The following is a 15,911-nucleotide window of genomic DNA, read 5'->3' as shown; positions in this document are numbered from 1 at the left end:
GCGTCACTCCCCTCTCGGCATGCGCCGACCCCGCGCCACCCGCGTGAAGGTCGCCGCGCCGAGTCCCCGCCCCCGCCCTCGGGCCGACCAATGAGAGCGCGGTGAAAGCGGGGCCGCGCCTGCGGCGCCGCCAATGAGAGCCGGCGGCGCTCGGCCACGCCTTCCCCCTCTCCCCGGGCTGGAGGGAGAGGGGCGGCGGCGTTGCTAGGATACGGGGAGCGGCCGCCATGACAGTGCCCCGCCGCCATGACAGCGCCGCCATGACGGCGCCGAGGCCGGGGCCGGCGGAGCCCCTGGCCGGGAGCGAGCCGGGCCGAGGCGGGTGTTTCTCACCTTTATTTCATGGAAACACGCAGTGAGTGAGCGAGCAACAGGTGGCTGCGGAGGAGGGGGCCTGGCCGGGGAGGGCTGGGGTAGGGGCCTGGCTGAGGCGCGGCCTGGTCTCGCCGGCCCGTTTGTGAGGAGAAAAAAAGCAGATATAACTCAAATAACCCTCCCGGCCGCGTCCCGCCGCTTCGGTGAGCGAAGCCGCCTCTGCTGCCGCCATCCCGGGGCTCGGGGTCGCCCTCTCCGGCCCCCCTGGGGATGTGTGCGGCCGTTGCTTCCCCCTCAGCTCCCCAGGCGGCACGTTTCATCCCTAAATCATCGCCATTTCTTTTATTTAGAAAATAAACCCTCTCCTCTTGTACCACCGGGAGGTGGGGAGCGGCCTCCCTTGTCACTGTGGATCCCCTTAAGCGATGCGGGGGGCGGGAGGGGAGAGGAGGTTCCTGTGCTTTCAGTCGACCTTTGGGAGCTGCCATTTCATGGCTGCGATACAGAGACCCCCCTCCCCAGAGGGTCCCCTCCCCGAAGGCTCACTTCCTGGGGAAGGGGGTCCAGGTTTGTGCTGCGGTGAGGTCTCCTGTGCCACCCAGGGCAGAGGGATCCTCGTTGGGAGGGGGCTCAGCCCCCCAAAATGGGTCCAGCTGGCGGGGCGGGCATCGCCAGGCGCCGTGCTGGGGGGAGCTCAGGCGGACGAGCCGGCAAAGTCATCCGTATCTCTTCTCATCTCTTGTAACTGGAGTGCCAGGAGCCAGGTGGATTATTTTCTTCTTTCTTCTAACCTCTTGTTTTGACTGAAATGGTAGAAAAAAAGTTCCCCTCGGGCGCTCGCAGAGGCGCTGGCGGGGCCGAGCAGGTGGTCCTGGGTTCTAGATCACGTTCTCGAAGATCTGCATGGAGCTCATGATGTCCTTGTCCTGGTTGGGGCGGGAGGGATAGGTCAGAGCTCCCGGTCCCCCTCCTCCCGTCGGCCCCGGGGTGACCAGAGCTGTCATCCCCTGTCTCTCCCAGCCCCCCCTGGCACATCATTTTGGGACGGGATGCAGAACGGGCTTGTGTCTTGGACTCGAAGACCTGGCAGTGAGGAGGAGGAGGATGGCGGTGATGCCGAAGCCCACCCGGAGCTCCTCACCTTCTGGCAGGTCTCCAGGAACTCCTCAAAGGTCACCACACCGTCACCGTTCCTGTCCATCTTCTGCAAGGGAAGAGCAGGGGCTCAGCGGTGACATCCCCGTCCCCGGCAGCAGTGACGGCCCCCAGCCCGTGATACATGGGGGGTTTTGGTGGCTGCCGGGAGGGGACGAGGCGGGATGGTCTCACCTGGAAGAACAGCTCCACGTGCTCGGCAGGCGCGCTGTCCCTCAGGGTGGGGTGGGTGCAGTGCCCCATCATGTCGTAGATGGACTTCATGATCTCCAGCATTTCCTAGGAAGGGATGGGGGGGGGGCTCAGGGTGACGAGAATGCTCTGAATGAGGGCACCTTTGTCCCCCCACACCTCTTTCCACCGTCCCCGTCCCTCTCTGGGTGTCCCCCGCCATGCTCCCACCCTGCCCCGCCTCCCCCAGCCCTCGTGTGTCTCCCCTGTCCCCGTGTCACCTCCTTAGTGATGTAGCCGTCTTTATTAATATCGTAGAGGTTGAAAGCCCACTTCAGCTTCTGGTGCACTGTCCCCCGCAGCAAGATGGAGAGGCCAACGACAAAATCCTGCCAGAGGAACCACGGCTGTGAGCGGAGATGTCCCATGGGTACCGCCAGCTCACCCAGACCCCAGGGACGGACCCGTGTCCCCCCTGGCTCGGCCGTTTGGCCCCCTCCAATGGTGCCGCGGCGCTGCCATCGATCACGGGATGCCCGGGGGATTTTTTTTCCTATTGATCCCGTTTCTATTCTTGCTTGTAGCTATTTTTAATCACCACGGTAAAACCGGCACTGGCCCCCCCCACCAGCCACCCCTGCCGCAGTGCCTGGAACTCTCCCGGCACAGGATCCTGCCGTCGAGGAGACCGAAGATTTTGGCTGTCGCTGCTGCGCCGAGCTTTTATCCCCGACCGCACACGGGTGAGGAAGATCTGATGAATCACGCCGCTGGGCACGCTTACAGCCGGCCGCGGCTCGAGGAGCACGGCACTGGCATGGCTTTTCCCAGCGAGAAGCTGGGCACGGAGGCGGCGCCGGGACACTCACCTGGAAGCAGAGAGCCCCATTACGGTCGGCGTCAAAGGCGTCAAATAAGAAGTGAGCATAGGTGCTGGCGTCTGCGAGGGGAGGAAGGCGAGAGCCGGTGAAGCCCCCACCCCGGCACGCGCCGGGATCGGGATTTGGCGTTTTCTCCGGATGCAGCCCCCCCACCGGCACCCCCACGCTGGCCTTGGGGGTCCCCCCGACTCACCGCCTTGGGGGAAGAACTGCGAGTAGATGAGCTTGAAGGTCTCCTCGTCCACAAGGCCGCTGGGACACTCCTGGGGAGGAGAGCGGGCGCCCGGTGAACCCCGGCTCCACCAAAATCCACCCCCCAGCCCTGGCGGTGGGGGGCCGGGGCGAGGGTCCCCCCGACACTCACGTTCTTGAAGCCACGGTAGAGGGACTGCAGCTCCTTCTTGGTGAACTTGGTCTGCGCCAGCAGCTGCTCCAGCCCCTCAGGTTGGTGCCGTATGGACGAAAGCTCCAACTCGGCATCGCCGCCGTCTGCTGGGAGACGCCAGCAAAGACCCCCGTGGGGGTCCAGCAGCCTCTCCACATCATCCCACGCTTGATCCCGGGCTGTTTCCCGCCCAGATCTGACCCTGCTTAAAACCAACCCCCCCCCCAACCCGGTGGCAGACCCCAAATTCCCCTCGTGCCTGGAGGAAAACCGGGGAACTCTGGGTTTCACATCCCGAGGGAGAAGACAGCCAACTCAGAGGGTTTCCCCAGGAGCCGCCGAACCCGTGCCCGCCTCCAGCAGCACATTCCCAGGGCGCAGAACATCCTGGAGCCGCCTCTCACCCCGACCCCGCTAATGCTCCCTCCCGCCCGCGCCTGGCCTGGCGGAAGGTAATTAATAAATGATGGTTCATTAATAATTCCAGCGTGGGAAGCCCCCGCGGACCCGTTCAGTGCCGAGATGAGGATATCGGGAACTTCGGGCTGGGAAAACCGGGCCAGGGCTGGGGAGAGGCTCTGCCGTGCCGCATCGGTAGGGACACCCCGGAAAACCCTGGGGTCTCCTGGGTGCTGTTATTGGGGGGTGGGTTAACCCCCCCAGTCTCTTGCCGAGCCGGCTTTGCCGGGGTGTGAAGGGGCAACGCCAAGCCCCTTCCACCCAGCTGGGTGGGGTTGGGATTGGGGGGCTCCAACCTCCCGTCTAAGGGGGGTTTTGGGGGTCGGTGGGGGATCAGGGGTCTCTGGTGTCACATCTCAGGGGGGTTTTGAGGTCAATGCAGGATTTGGGGGTCCCCGGTGTCCCGTCTTCAGTGGGTTTTGGGGGTCATTGTGGGCTCGGAGGCCCCCGATGTCCCACCTTGGGGAGGTTTGGGGGTCACTGTGGGCTGGGGGGTCCCCATCAGCCTGCGTTGGGGGTCTCAGGGCGGGGGGGCTGTGCTGGAGCTGGCCCAGCCCCTCGGGGAAGGTCAGAGCAAGGCTGGGCCATGACGCGGCAAGTGCGGCGGGCAGGGCGGGGGGCTGCTGGCTCCCCCCACACCTCCAAACCCTCAGGCTTCACCTCCAAACCCTCTTCTGGGGGGGAGCCCCCAAAAAAAGCAGGTTTTACCCCACAGGGACCATTTACGGGCCCAACAGGTCCTTTAACCGGTGTGGGGGGGGGTATGGAAAGATGGGGATACCCCAAGATGAGGTTGGGGGGGGCTGAAAATAAATTAATTAATTAAAATTAATGAAGGGGAGGGGGGTTATGGACGCGGGGTTACCTTCCACGGAGATGGGCTCCAGGATGCCAAACTGCTTGAGGACGGCGATGAAGAGGAGGATGACCACGGCCACGGCGCACAGCTCCATGCCCTGGATGCCCATGGCCGGTGGGGGGGCCCACAACCGACGTCGGGGTGTCCTGTCCTCTGTGTGTGCTTGTGTGTGTGTACCAGGGGGGGATGTGTTTTTTCACCCCCCACCCCCCCGCCCCAAAAAGCGGGGCACCCCAGGGTGGGGGTGAGGGTGTCGGCGGGCGGGTGCCGTCCCGGCGAGCGCTGGGGCGGCTGCCGCGGGGCTGGCCTGCGCCCTCCCTCCTGCCCTCCTCCCTTGGCACGCACCCACGGCCCCCCCCCATCGCGATCTTTTTTTTTTTTCCCATGTTTATTTATTTTATTTTTTTTTAATATCACACTCCCCACATCCCCGCCAACAGCAGCACCCATGGATGCCCCCTTCACCCCAGCATCTAAAACCAGGAGGGGTCCCAAACTGGCACGGGCCTTAAAATTGGGTAATTAAAAAAAAAAATAAATAAAGGTTGTTTTGGGCTCTCCCCCCCGGGTGGAGGCAGGTGGCGCTGACCCCCCCCAGCCTTGTTGCCCCTTGGGGGGGGTTTAGAACCTGCCGTGGGAGGCAATTAGCGGCGGGGATGGCTAACGAGCAGCGTGGGGATCGATGGGGATGAGTAAGCAGACGAGCCCTGACGGGGCTCCCCGGGGCGGGGGAGGTAGGGGGGAAACTGAGGCCGGGGGGGGGGGGGCTGTCCCTGCCCCCTCCGGGGGTGTCGCTGTCCCCATGGCCATCTGTCCCCACCACCCCAGGGACGTGTGTCCTGGGGCGTCCCTGTCCCCAAGGCCCCGGGGACATCGTCCCTGCCCCCGCGGGGGTGTCCCTGCCCCCCCCAAAGTGTCCCTGCCCCCCCCCCAGGGTGTCCCTGTCCCCAAGTTCCCGGTGACACCGTCCCTGTCCGTGCCCCCCCCCCCCCCCAGCTCCTAGTGACCCCTGGGGCCGCGGAGAGGGGCGGGGCCACGCCGATGGGGGCGGGGCTTCTGTCGCCCATGCGGGCGGGGCCTGTTGCTAAGGGCGGGGCTCTGGTCGCTGGCGGGCGAGGCGCGCCCACAGCCCGAGGGGAGTGGCTCAGCCGCACGCCCCGCCCCACCCCTCGCCGCCACTTCCGCTTCCGCCGCCGCGCCCGGAAGTGCTGTTCGCCGCCGCCGCCGCCATGGCCTCAAGGTTACTGCGGGTGAGCGCGGCTCTGCGGCTGCTGCCCGCCGCCTCCGCCCGCGCTGCGCCCGCCCGCTGCCTCGCCGTCCCTGGTGAGCCGGGGGGGAACCGGGAGAATGCGGGAGGGGGGGCGGCGGCACCACAGGGGGAACGGGGGAGGTGGCGGGGGGATTGGGGGGCGGGGCGAGGCCGCGGCCTCCTGGTCTGACGGAGGTGTCCCCGCAGGCGGCCTCGCCAGCGATGAGGAGCAGGCGACGGGGCTGGAGCGGAAGGTGCTGGAGGCCATGAACAAGGGCCTGGTGAGTGCGGGGCGGCCGGCGGGGGAGCTCGGAGCTGGGGGGGGGGACCCCAGGGTATGGGGGGGGAGGGTGTCTCGGGGGGGGGGTGTCCTTGGTGAGGGGGTTGAGGGTCTGGGAGTGCCCCCCGCTCACCTCCTCCCCCTCCCCGCCCCCCCAGGACCCCTACAGCATGTTCCGACCGAAGCGCTATGCGGGGACCAAGGAGGACCCCAACCTCGTCCCCTCCATCAGCAACAAGCGCATCGTGGGCTGCGTCTGTAAGTGCCCCCCCTCCCAACTCCGTGTGTATCCATCCCACCCCCCTCCCTCTGTCCGTCCGTCCATCCCATCCTCCTCTTCCTCCTTTCCTCCTCCCCCCCCCCCCAGGCGAAGAGGACAACAGCTGCGTCGTCTGGTTCTGGCTGCACCAGGGGGAGGCCCAGCGCTGCCCCTCCTGTGGTGCCCACTACAAGCTGATCCCCCACGAGCTGCCCCACTGAGGCCCCCACGGCTTGGGGAGGGGGAGTTGGGGGGGGGCTGCACCGACACCCCCCCTCCCCTCCCCAGCACCCAGTGGGCATCTTCTGGGCCGAGCTGAGCCACACACCCCCCCCCGCCGTGTGTGCCCCCCCTATAAAGAGTTTGTGTGTGGAGACCTGGACTCTGTCTGCACTGGGGGGAGGGGGGGAGCAGCACCCATGGGTGCTGGGGGGATGGGGACAGGCTGGGGTGGGGGAATTTAAAGGTATTACTGTCCTTGTGAGTGGGGAGGGGGCATGGGGGGGGAGGCGCTCATGACCTTGGAGCGGTATTTGGGGTGGGGGGAGCCCACCTTCACTGTCCCTCTGCCCCGGGGAGGGTGCTGGGAATGGGGGGGGGCCCTGGGGTGACTTTTGGGGGTCCCCCCTGGTTGGGGGGGGCTCCAGAAGTAAGATTTGCTTGAGAGCCTGGGCAAGGGACCCACCCCCTCCCCAAAATACCCCAACCACCCACCCACCAAGGGCGGGCTGGGTTCCCCCCGCAGACCCCAAAGAGGATCATAGCCACACGCACGCACACACACAAGGTGTCCCCCAAAATGGAGGTCTGGGCTGCACCCCGCCCCACCTCTACACCCTGGGGGAGGTGCTGTCTGTCTGTCTGTCCATCCGTCTGTACTGGGGGGGTTACAACTGGACATAGTCCTCCAGGGTGGCCTCACCACACGGCCAAGGCAGCACCCACCATGGCGGCAGACGACCCCCCTGAGGCCCAGGTAGCTTCCTACACCCCCCCCTACCACCCCACCACCTCCCACTGCCATGTCACTGCCGTGTCACCGTAGCAGGTGATGGCCTTGGTCAGGCGTGACCTCGCCGCGGTCGCCCCCAGCCTCTGGAGACGGATCTCCAGCCCCTTCCGGGGGCCGAGGGGGGCTGAGCGGCCGCTGGTTCCCCAGGTTCTTCTGGGCGAGCTGGGGCCCGTCCCTCCCCCACGGGGACCTCCCGCCTCAAACGGCGTCCCCGTGGTCACAGAAACCGCCGGCGCCGCGGCCGCTCCTCAGACCCGTGGTCCCTCCTGGGTCCTGCTGGCTGAGGGGGACGGCCACCCGTGCCGTGGCTGCCGGCCCGCCGAGGGGCCGTGGCTCTCCCAGCTGCTGCGTCTCGGAGAAGACGCCTGCCTTGGTGGTCCCCGGGGGTGGTGGGATGTCCCTGGGGGTCGCCGGGGGTGGCCGTGGGGCCCCGGGAGGTGCTTGAGGGTCCCCGGTGGGTTGTGTCGCCGTCCCCCGTCCCCCCGCCGGGGAGGGCCCAGAGGCTGCCAGATCCCCAGCGTGGCGGCCCCCACCCCGTGCTACTGACGTTGTTGAGGACGTCAGGCGGGCCGGTCATGAAGTCATGCGTGGCCCGGGGGGGGCGGGGCTGCGGGCCTCACCGCCCGGCCGGCCCGCCCGCGGCCAATGGGGGCTGCCGGCGGCCGTTGAGTGACAGCCGGGAGCGGCGGGGCCGCGGGTGACGTCAGGGCTCGGCGCTTCGGGGCGGGGCTTAGCCGGGGGCGGGGCTCCGGCGGCGGCAGAGGGCGCACGGGGACGCGGCGGGCGGGGGCCTTCCCCGCGCCACGTGACGCGGAGGGCGGGGCGGGAAGGGCGCCCGCGGCGGCGCGGCGGAGTGCGGCGGTGACGTCACCCCTGTCGCAGAGGGGCGGGGCGGGGCGCGGGGCCGCGCGCCGGAAGCGGGGCGGCGCGCGCGGAAGGGCCGGCGCGGCGCGGGGCGGGCGGGCGGACAAGATGGCGGACGGGGACAGCGGCAGCGAGCGCGGCGGCAGCGGCAGCGGCAGCGGCGGGTTCGCGACCGCCCGCGGGGGCGGAGGAGGCGGCGGCGGCGGGGCCGGGTCCGGGTCCGGCGGGGGGTCCGGCGGCGGCGGCGGCGGGGCGGGCCCGGAGCAGGAGACGCAGGAGCTGGCCTCGAAGCGGCTGGACATCCAGAACAAGCGGTTCTACCTGGACGTCAAGCAGAACGCCAAGGGCCGCTTCCTCAAGATCGCCGAGGTGGGGGCGGGCGGCTCCAAGAGCCGCCTCACTCTCTCCATGGCGGTGGCCGCCGAGTTCCGCGACTACCTGGGCGACTTCATCGAGCACTACGCCCAGCTGGGCCCCTCCAGCCCCGAGCAGCTGGCCCAGGCCGCCGGCCCCCCTGGCGAGGACGGCGCCGGCCCCGGCCCCCGCCGCGCCCTCAAGAGCGAGTTCCTGGTGCGGGAGAACCGCAAGTACTACCTGGACCTGAAGGAGAACCAACGCGGGCGCTTCCTCCGCATCCGCCAGACCGTCAACCGTGGCCCTGGCGGGCCGGGGGGCTTCCCGGGCGGCCCCCCCGGGCTGCAGAGCGGCCAGACCATCGCCCTGCCTGCCCAGGGCCTGATCGAGTTCCGCGACGCCCTGGCCAAGCTGATCGACGACTACGGGGGCGAGGAGGACGAGCTGGGCGGCCCCGGGGGCGGCGGGCCAGGTGGCGGGGGGCTCTACGGGGAGCTGCCCGAGGGCACCTCCATCACCGTGGACTCCAAGCGCTTCTTCTTCGATGTGGGCTGCAACAAGTACGGCGTCTTCCTGCGGGTGAGCGAGGTGAAGCCGTCCTACCGCAACGCCATCACCGTCCCCTACAAGGCCTGGGCCAAGTTCGGCGGAGCCTTCTGCCGCTACGCTGAGGAGATGCGCGACATCCAGGAGCGCCAGCGGGATAAGCTCTACGACCGACGTGCCGGACCGCCAGGTCCCGGCAGCGGCAGCGGCGCCGGCGACGACTCCGACGGCGACGACGTGGACGACGACTGAGCCTCCCCCGCCCTCGACCCCGCCGCTGGCCCCCCCACCCCCCACAACCCCCCCTTCTCCCCTTCCCCCCCTCCCCCCCCGGGCTCCCCCCCGCGATGGGGCAAAGGGGTCCCTGAGTGCCCAGCACTCCCCCCCCCCCACCCCCCCCCCCCCCAACCTCCACCACCGCCACCGGAGAGAGAGAAACCGGCCCGACCGTGACGCCGACGCGTCCCTCCCTCCCTCACACACGCCCCGCCACCGGCGGGATGAGCCACCACTGTCCCCCCGCCACAGGGGACCTGTCACCGGCACCCTTCCCTACCCCCCCCCCCCCCCAGCCCCGAGGACTCCCTGCTTTTTGGGGGGGCAGGGGGGTGGAACCACCCGGATCCTCTCTCCTCTCCTAAAGCCCGGCCCGTGCTGACACGGTGCCCCCCACCACCATTGAAACCAGCATCCCGGCGCCCGCGCCGAGAGGAGCCGCCACGCGCCAAAACCCTCACCGGCGGAAGAGGAGCCGGGCAGCAGGAGGGGAGAGTGACGGAGCCGGTGCTTTCGGAAGCGAAAGCCGGGGCGGGGGGGCCGTATCTGGACCAACGTCCATTCTCTCTTTATTTTTTCCTTTATTTTCCTTTTTTTTTTTTCTCCATTCCCCTTTCCAGATTTTTTTTTTTTTTCCCTCCGTTTTTTTTTTTGGGATGCAAACTGCTAAACTCCGGGCGCCTGAACTGGAACCTGCACCCGAGCCAGTGCGAAGCTGGCAGGTTCCTGAAAATTAAGGAATTAAGGAAGACTTTCTCGGTTTTGACAATTTATTACTGTTCCCCCCCCCCCTCCTGTTTTTCCTCTGGCCGCGGGGGGGGGTCGCAGAGAGAGGCAGGTTCACGCAGGCACAAAGCACAAGGAAAGCTCGATGGGGCGCAAGATCTTCCCCTTCTCTCCAAATAAGGCGGCATCCAGTGAATGCCGGCTCCATACCGGGAAGGCCCGGCCAGGTTTCCTCCCCGTTTACCGTTTCGCCGGCACAACCGGCACCGAAGGCGGCGCCACCGGGACCCTCGAGCACCGAAATCCACCCCTTCTCCTCTTCACCTGGATTTTATTTTTCTTTAGCAAAACCAACTTGCCGCCGTTCCCCAGTACCTCATGCCGGCGGAGATGACGGCAGCGGCTCGGTGGCACCAGTGGGACTCCGCACCCCGGCAGCTGGGGCCTTCGGTGTTGGTGTTTTGGGGGGTTTGGGGGTTTTTTCCCTCTTTTTTCCTTTTTTTTTTTTTTTTTTTTTTTTTTTTTTTTTTTTTTTAAAAACACCTGGTCGTACCAGCAGGGACTGGCTCTGCCGCCTCAGCCAGCGCGCCGGAGCCAGCGGCTCCCTCCAGCCATCGCCTCTCGTATTAAATGGATTTTTCCACTCTCAAATGGTCTTTTTTTTTTCTTTTTTCTTTTTTTTTCTTTTTTTCGCTAAATCGGGTCAATCCTGCCCTTTCCCAAAAGGTATTTTTTTCGCCACGTTATCCCAGGAACTCTGAACTGACTGGGGTTCGTCGCTCTTCATTCCAAAGTTTCAAGGTCTTCTGGTCCGACGGCTTCTCCAGTTTTAGGACTTGTTTTAAATTAATATTTTTCTGCTTATTTTTTGGGAGCCTGCGCCCACCCGCCCTCCGATCTCAGCTGCCTCCTTAATTTATTGTCGCGGATCCTGGCGTCTCCCTCTCTCCGCTCGCTCCGTATTTATTGGGAAGCGAGGTACGGCCGGCAGCAACTTGTCTTCGCGAGGCAGGAGCAGGGGGACAGACACCAACTCCATCCCCCTCCTCGCCCCAAAACCCAGCAGAGCCCCGGGGGATGTTGTCTGTCCATCCGTCCGTCCTGCAAACCCTGTCCCGCCCTTTCCCACCTCCGTAGCTCTTTTTAAAGGGATTTTTAAGGCGAATTTCTTCCGTTTATCCCGTTTTTAATTCTTCTCCGTCGCAAAGGACTGGGTTTCCTCACTCACACGGGAGCAATAGTCTTTTATCTCGATGTCCGAACCGCGTCCGTACTGTATTTTGTACCCTAAGGCAGCTCTTTCCAGTGACGTCCTGCTGTATCCACCCATCCGTCTATTTTTTGTGTTCGCGCGCCTTCAGTTCTTTGCCGCGGAGAAAAAAAATGACAAAACGCCGCCTGGAAGGCTCCAGATCGGGGGAGACGGCGGCCACCGCTCAGCCGCTGGGGGGGACGCCTGGCTCCGCGGTGATGGACTTGCCAGCGTTCGGCTGCCAGGAGCCGGTTGCGAAGACGCAGGCGGTACCTCTCCTTTTATTTTTGAAGAGGATGAGATAGATATATATATATATATATATATATATAAAAAAATATATATATATTCTTTTTTTTCCTTTTTTTTTTTTTTTTGGCTGAATTGCGGTAATTTAGCCTTAACCTTTCTACTCTGGGGTAACGGCGGGGTCACTGCCAGCCCGGCTCGGCTCTCGGTAGCCACCTAGGAAATACGTGGAAGAGGAAAAAAGGCAAATAACGCCAAAAAAAAAAAAAAAAATCATAACAACCATAAAAACGGGACCCAGTGCCGCAGCCGGCGTTCGCTTTGGCAACCAGAACCCTTTCTCCTGCGGGAGAAGCGATGTATCTATGTACAGAAACCTTCCGCAGCTCCATTTGACCTTCCAGCAAACGGGTGAGAAGAGCAGAGTGCGTCGGGGGAAGAAATCTCGCAGAAAAAAAAAAAACAACAAAAAAACATAAACAAAAAACCCACCCAAAAAAAAAAAAAAAGATAAAAATCAGAAAGAAAAAAAAAAAAAAGGTTTTTTAACCTGCCAGCGGCCGGCAAGAGCGATTCGGAGAGGTGGGCGGACACACCTCAGGTGTGAGCGAGGACTCAGGTGGTTTCTGCGAGGGGAGAGATGGGTTTTTTTGGTGAGTTTTGGGGTTTGGTTTTTTTTTCCTTTGCTTTAGCCTGCGGACGGCGGGCTGGGGCTGCTGAGAGGGGGGAGCTGGCAGGGAGCCCCCCCCTCTCCCCGCACGCACATGTGTGCCGCCCAGGATCAGGCGGAGCATTTCCCTGAGGAAAGCAGGACGACGGTTACGCCGAAGCTGGGCTCCTGCCCGCGCCGGAATCTCTCCACGGACCAGACCTTGCCAAAAACACCTGCCCACAGCCAGGGCGCTGGGAATTTGGTGGCGAGGCGGTGGCACGCGCAGCAGGTCGGAGGGTTTGATTGTTCCCTTATATATATATATATGTATATACACATCTCCGCGCGTGTGTGTATATATATGAGATTTGATTGGGGGTTTTTTTTGGTTTGGATTCTGTAGAAAATGGGCAAATTGCTTTTTTTTTTTGTGTTTGGGGTTTTTTTTAACCGGTAGGGGGGAAAAAATATCCCAAATTCTTGGAGCTTCCAGATTTCTGTTGCCCCAGAAGGGATGGGTTGAGAGCGCGACTATCGCTGTACAAAAAAGAAATCGTGTATATCTTGTATAGCGCCCCAAAATCGATGTAAATACCCAAAATGTCCAGGCTGAGAGCCGGGAGCCGTCAGCGGCTCTGTTAAAAGTTAAAAACTGCTTCAATTTTTTTCCCCCCTCAAGAGAAAAATATGGAAGAAAATCAGAATTATCCTGCCTTGTTTCCAGCTGTTTTGGGGTCACAGGCACGAGAATCCCCTCCTGGTCCCTCGCTGCCGGCAGAGGATGAACCAGGGGGAGGTGACCAGTCCCAGGGCTGCCATGCCGGGGAGAGCGGTGGTTTCTCTTGTTGGTGATAAAACAAAACAAACCCCCCTCGCCGGCTTCTCTTGTAAAAAAGAAAAAAGTTTAAAAAAAAAAAAAGAAAAAAAAAAATAGGAAAAAAAAAAAAGGAAGCGTGAGCGAGTGATGACGGTACTTGAGCTGATGCACAAGGAATCTCTCAGCAGATATTTGCCGCCGCACTTGCTGGGAGAGGGTTCCCGATGGGAAATCTGAACCGGCTCGGCGTCGCGGCGGCTCGCTGGCGTCTCCATGGATGCTCGGAGAGATGTTCCACGTAGGGTGAGGCTCGGCCGCGGGCGCTGTCGCCCTCCTCTTCCTTGCGGAGCCGGTCGAGCCGGCAGTGCCTGTGCCAAGGGGAGCTGGTGTTTGGTGCGTCGGCGTGAGATCCCGAATCCAGGTGCCAGAACGGATCTTGGATCAAGCCAAGATGGGAGAGGGATGGCCGGTGAAGAGCATGGCACCGGCGGCGGTGGCTTCTCACCACGGCGGTGGCGACCGTCAGGCTGGCGGTTGTAGGCGAGACCTCGGAGTCTCCCCGCACCGGCGTCTCTCTGGCACTGCGCTCGGCATCTGCTCCCGCCAGAGGCGGTTTGTGGTTGCCGGTGGCATCAAGGCCTCGAAACCACGGCGTTACCGGCGGGCAGGAGAGGCCCTGGGGATTTCTGGCCTCGGAGCGGCACCGATGCTGACACAACGGCCGAAAGCAGGTCTGGCACGGGTGGCTTTCCTGTCCCTGGCACGTGTTTCACCCCAGGCAGAGGTGGAAACGTGCCGGCCGGTTGGTAAAGCATCGGCATGGGAGAGAGCCGGATCCTCCTCCGAGAGCCACCGGGGCCGGGACTGGCTTCGTCCAATATCTGCTGAGAGACCAAAATGTTCACCCTGAAGTACCTTGACGAAAGAAGAAAGTTTTATTCCTCTTATTTTTTTAATGAAAGAAAAACAAAAAATAAAGCAAACCATGCACTTTAGGCGGCCCAGCGCGGGGCTGCCGGCGCCCGGGGGGGGTCCCGTCCCCCCCCTCTCCCTTCCTCTGCGGCCGGCGGGGCGGCTTCGGGAGAAGCTGGGGAGCGGCCGGCGGTTGCCGAAGGCAGATCCTGGATTTTACCACTAGCAAAGACGACGCCCGACGTGACGAACTTCTCATGCTAGCGAGCACTCCTTACCGTAGCAGATTTTTGCAAATGGAGTTTTACAAGTCTATATTTAAAGAATTGTATGTTTGTAACAAATAAAAAGTATGCGGAAAAGTGAATGAAAAGCCCATCCCGGCCCCGTCTCGCTCCTTGGGGGGGGTTTGGGGGGGGATCCACAACTGTCCCTGGTGCAGGAGGGTCTCACCAGTGCCACTGTCTTGGTAAGGGATGGGGTGGGCAGGGACAGCAGTGGCGTTGTGGGGGTGTCTTGGGGACCCTCGGGGCTCTGGGGGGTAACACACAGGTGTCCTGAGGGTTTGGGGTGGCACAGAGGGGGCACACGGGGTCCCCAGCACGGGCGCGTTGAGGGGCCACCTTGTCCCCAAGTAGGGCCCTGTCCCCAAAGGGGGTCCCCGGAGCCGGGGCAGCTGCGGGGAGCACCGCGGGGAGCTGGGGGGCACTTGGGGGTGCAAGGGATTGGCACCATGGGGAGGGAGGAGGGTTTGGCACGGCTCACGCAAGCACACTGGTGTGCGCAGACCGGCACGGCAAGCCATGAGTGCCACGCACACGGCTGTGTGGTGTGTGAGCAGGCATGTGTAAGGCATGCATGCCCTGCACAAGGCGTGTGCGCCGCGCACACGGCTGCGTGGCGCGTTCACCACCATGTGTGCGGCGTGCGGCCTGTGCCGGGCAGGGTGTCAGCAATCCCATGCCGCCCCTAGCAGCGAGGCGGCCCGCGTCTGGGCGGCATGCGGTGATGCAGGCGCCGCAGCCCGCGCCGCATTTAGCTCTGCGGCTCCCTGCGGGCACGGGCTCATCTGAGGACACGAGCGGGAACCGCCTGCGCATGAGCAGCTGCCGCCCGCCGCGGCACCGCAAACCCACCGCCACTGCCGCCGCCTGTCCCCAACACCGCAGGCAGCCAGGGCCTGGCCTGACCCTGTCCCTGGCGGCGGGGTGGGGGGGGCTGGATCCCCTCCGACCGGGGTCCCTCGCCCCTCGGGGAGCAGCTGGCGGCGTCCCCGAGGACCCCGTCCCCCAGATGCCGGGGTGGGCAGCTGCTCCAGCCCTCCCCTGAACGGAGCTGGGGGGCTGTCGGGGGACAGCTGGGGGGGCCCTGGACGCACAGCAGTTGCTGCCTGCAGGGCAGGTGCAGCCAGCATTCCCTCCAAGGGGGGAGTGAGAGCAGCTGCGGGGCCAGGGAGGGGCTCAGGGCCCCCAGCAGGGTCACCCGGGCACCCCCCACGGCAGCTGCAGCGAGGGGCAGGGTCCCCCCCCACTCTGCCTGGCACTGGAGGGAAACTGAGGCACAGGGTGGGGCGTGAGCTAAGGCGTGTGGGACACCCAGGGTGGGACAGCGACGGGGCAAAGGTGCCTTCCTCGTCTCCTCCTCCTCCCCAGCCCGGCACTCCCCTACCTGGGGCAGGGCAGGCTCGGGAGCTCCTTCCACCATCCCCAGGCAGCGGCTGCGCCGCGCAGGAGCTTAACGCTCCCGAAGCTGCTCCTGTTAAGTCATCGACCCTCGCTCTCTAAAATCCAAATTTTCTCGTATAAAATAAACCCTGTCGCGTAAATTGGGTTCGGTTTGACGCTGGAATGGGCTTATGCTGAGAAATTAAAGGTTTTATTTCCCATGACACACTCTTCCCTAGCACACCCCCTACCCTCCCCGTCCTGTGACAGTCTGGACCAGGAATTTTTGGGGCTTTTTTTGGCCGTATTTTATCCCTGCCGTTACCAACGACCATCCCTTTTCCTTCTCAACGTCCCCCCGTGTCATGAGCCCCAGCCCAAATCCCTCCCCTGGGGCTGAGGGGACGGTCTGTGTTACCTCACTGCCACTGCCCTTCTTACCCTACGGGGCAGAAGCAGCCTTTTTTTCTGCATTTCCTGAAAAACACATGGGGAAGGACTCCACGCCACCACCGGGCCTCAGCGTCACCTGGGAAGGATTCCCCTCACCTCGGTGGTGCCCGTGCCGGCAGCC

At 63.7% G+C, this 15,911-nt stretch overlaps 3 protein-coding genes and 1 long non-coding RNA gene across 4 annotated transcripts; 3 read left to right on the top strand and 1 right to left on the bottom strand.

The window, feature by feature from the left end:
- Positions 1-178: 178 nt before the first annotated feature.
- On the top strand, positions 179-3,388 carry LOC115349928. Its single transcript, XR_003926273.2, has 2 exons — positions 179-518; positions 666-3,388. It is a non-coding gene; the product is annotated as an uncharacterized LOC115349928 (long non-coding RNA).
- KCNIP3 (potassium voltage-gated channel interacting protein 3) lies at positions 1,044-4,846 on the bottom strand. Its single transcript, XM_030034818.1, has 8 exons — positions 4,232-4,846; positions 2,887-3,011; positions 2,716-2,785; positions 2,511-2,581; positions 1,923-2,030; positions 1,645-1,749; positions 1,457-1,519; positions 1,044-1,241 (listed from the first exon to the last, which is right to left on the bottom strand). Exons 1-8 carry the CDS (start codon positions 4,332-4,334, stop codon positions 1,194-1,196), a joined length of 693 nt encoding a protein of 230 aa, XP_029890678.1. The 5' UTR covers positions 4,335-4,846; the 3' UTR covers positions 1,044-1,193.
- A 558-nt stretch (positions 4,847-5,404) lies between these two features.
- Positions 5,405-6,387, top strand: LOC115349925 (cytochrome c oxidase subunit 5B, mitochondrial). Its single transcript, XM_030034816.2, has 4 exons — positions 5,405-5,548; positions 5,682-5,755; positions 5,913-6,012; positions 6,122-6,387. The coding sequence occupies exons 1-4, from the start codon at positions 5,455-5,457 to the stop codon at positions 6,232-6,234; spliced, it is 381 nt and encodes a 126-aa protein (XP_029890676.1). The 5' UTR covers positions 5,405-5,454; the 3' UTR covers positions 6,235-6,387.
- Positions 6,388-7,997: 1,610 nt separating this feature from the next.
- On the top strand, positions 7,998-14,051 carry PURB (purine rich element binding protein B). The gene has a single exon (XM_030034783.1). It carries the CDS (start codon positions 7,998-8,000, stop codon positions 9,039-9,041), a length of 1,044 nt encoding a protein of 347 aa, XP_029890643.1. The 3' UTR covers positions 9,042-14,051.
- Positions 14,052-15,911: the final 1,860 nt, after the last annotated feature.

The sequence above is a fragment of the Aquila chrysaetos genome, chromosome 13, assembly GCF_900496995.4.
Source record: "Aquila chrysaetos chrysaetos chromosome 13, bAquChr1.4, whole genome shotgun sequence".
Taxonomy (NCBI): domain Eukaryota; kingdom Metazoa; phylum Chordata; class Aves; order Accipitriformes; family Accipitridae; genus Aquila; species Aquila chrysaetos.
This window is presented reverse-complemented; position numbering and strand designations above follow the sequence as displayed.

Excerpts from the sequence above, each read along its gene's own strand:
- KCNIP3 (XM_030034818.1), bottom strand. The coding sequence starts at position 4,334 with ATGGGCATCCAGGGCATGGAGCTGTGCGCCGTGGCCGTGGTCATCCTC. Across the intron at positions 3,012-4,231 it reads GGAGCCCATCTCCGTGGAAG|ACGGCGGCGATGCCGAGTTG; the intron begins GTAACCCCGCGT and ends GTCTCCCAGCAG. Across the intron at positions 2,582-2,715 it reads GCAGTTCTTCCCCCAAGGCG|ACGCCAGCACCTATGCTCAC; the intron begins GTGAGTCGGGGG and ends CTCCCCTCGCAG.
- LOC115349925 (XM_030034816.2), top strand. The coding sequence starts at position 5,455 with ATGGCCTCAAGGTTACTGCGGGTGAGCGCGGCTCTGCGGCTGCTGCCC. Across the intron at positions 5,549-5,681 it reads CCGCTGCCTCGCCGTCCCTG|GCGGCCTCGCCAGCGATGAG; the intron begins GTGAGCCGGGGG and ends GTGTCCCCGCAG. Across the intron at positions 6,013-6,121 it reads GCGCATCGTGGGCTGCGTCT|GCGAAGAGGACAACAGCTGC; the intron begins GTAAGTGCCCCC and ends CCCCCCCCCCAG.
- PURB (XM_030034783.1), top strand. The coding sequence starts at position 7,998 with ATGGCGGACGGGGACAGCGGCAGCGAGCGCGGCGGCAGCGGCAGCGGC.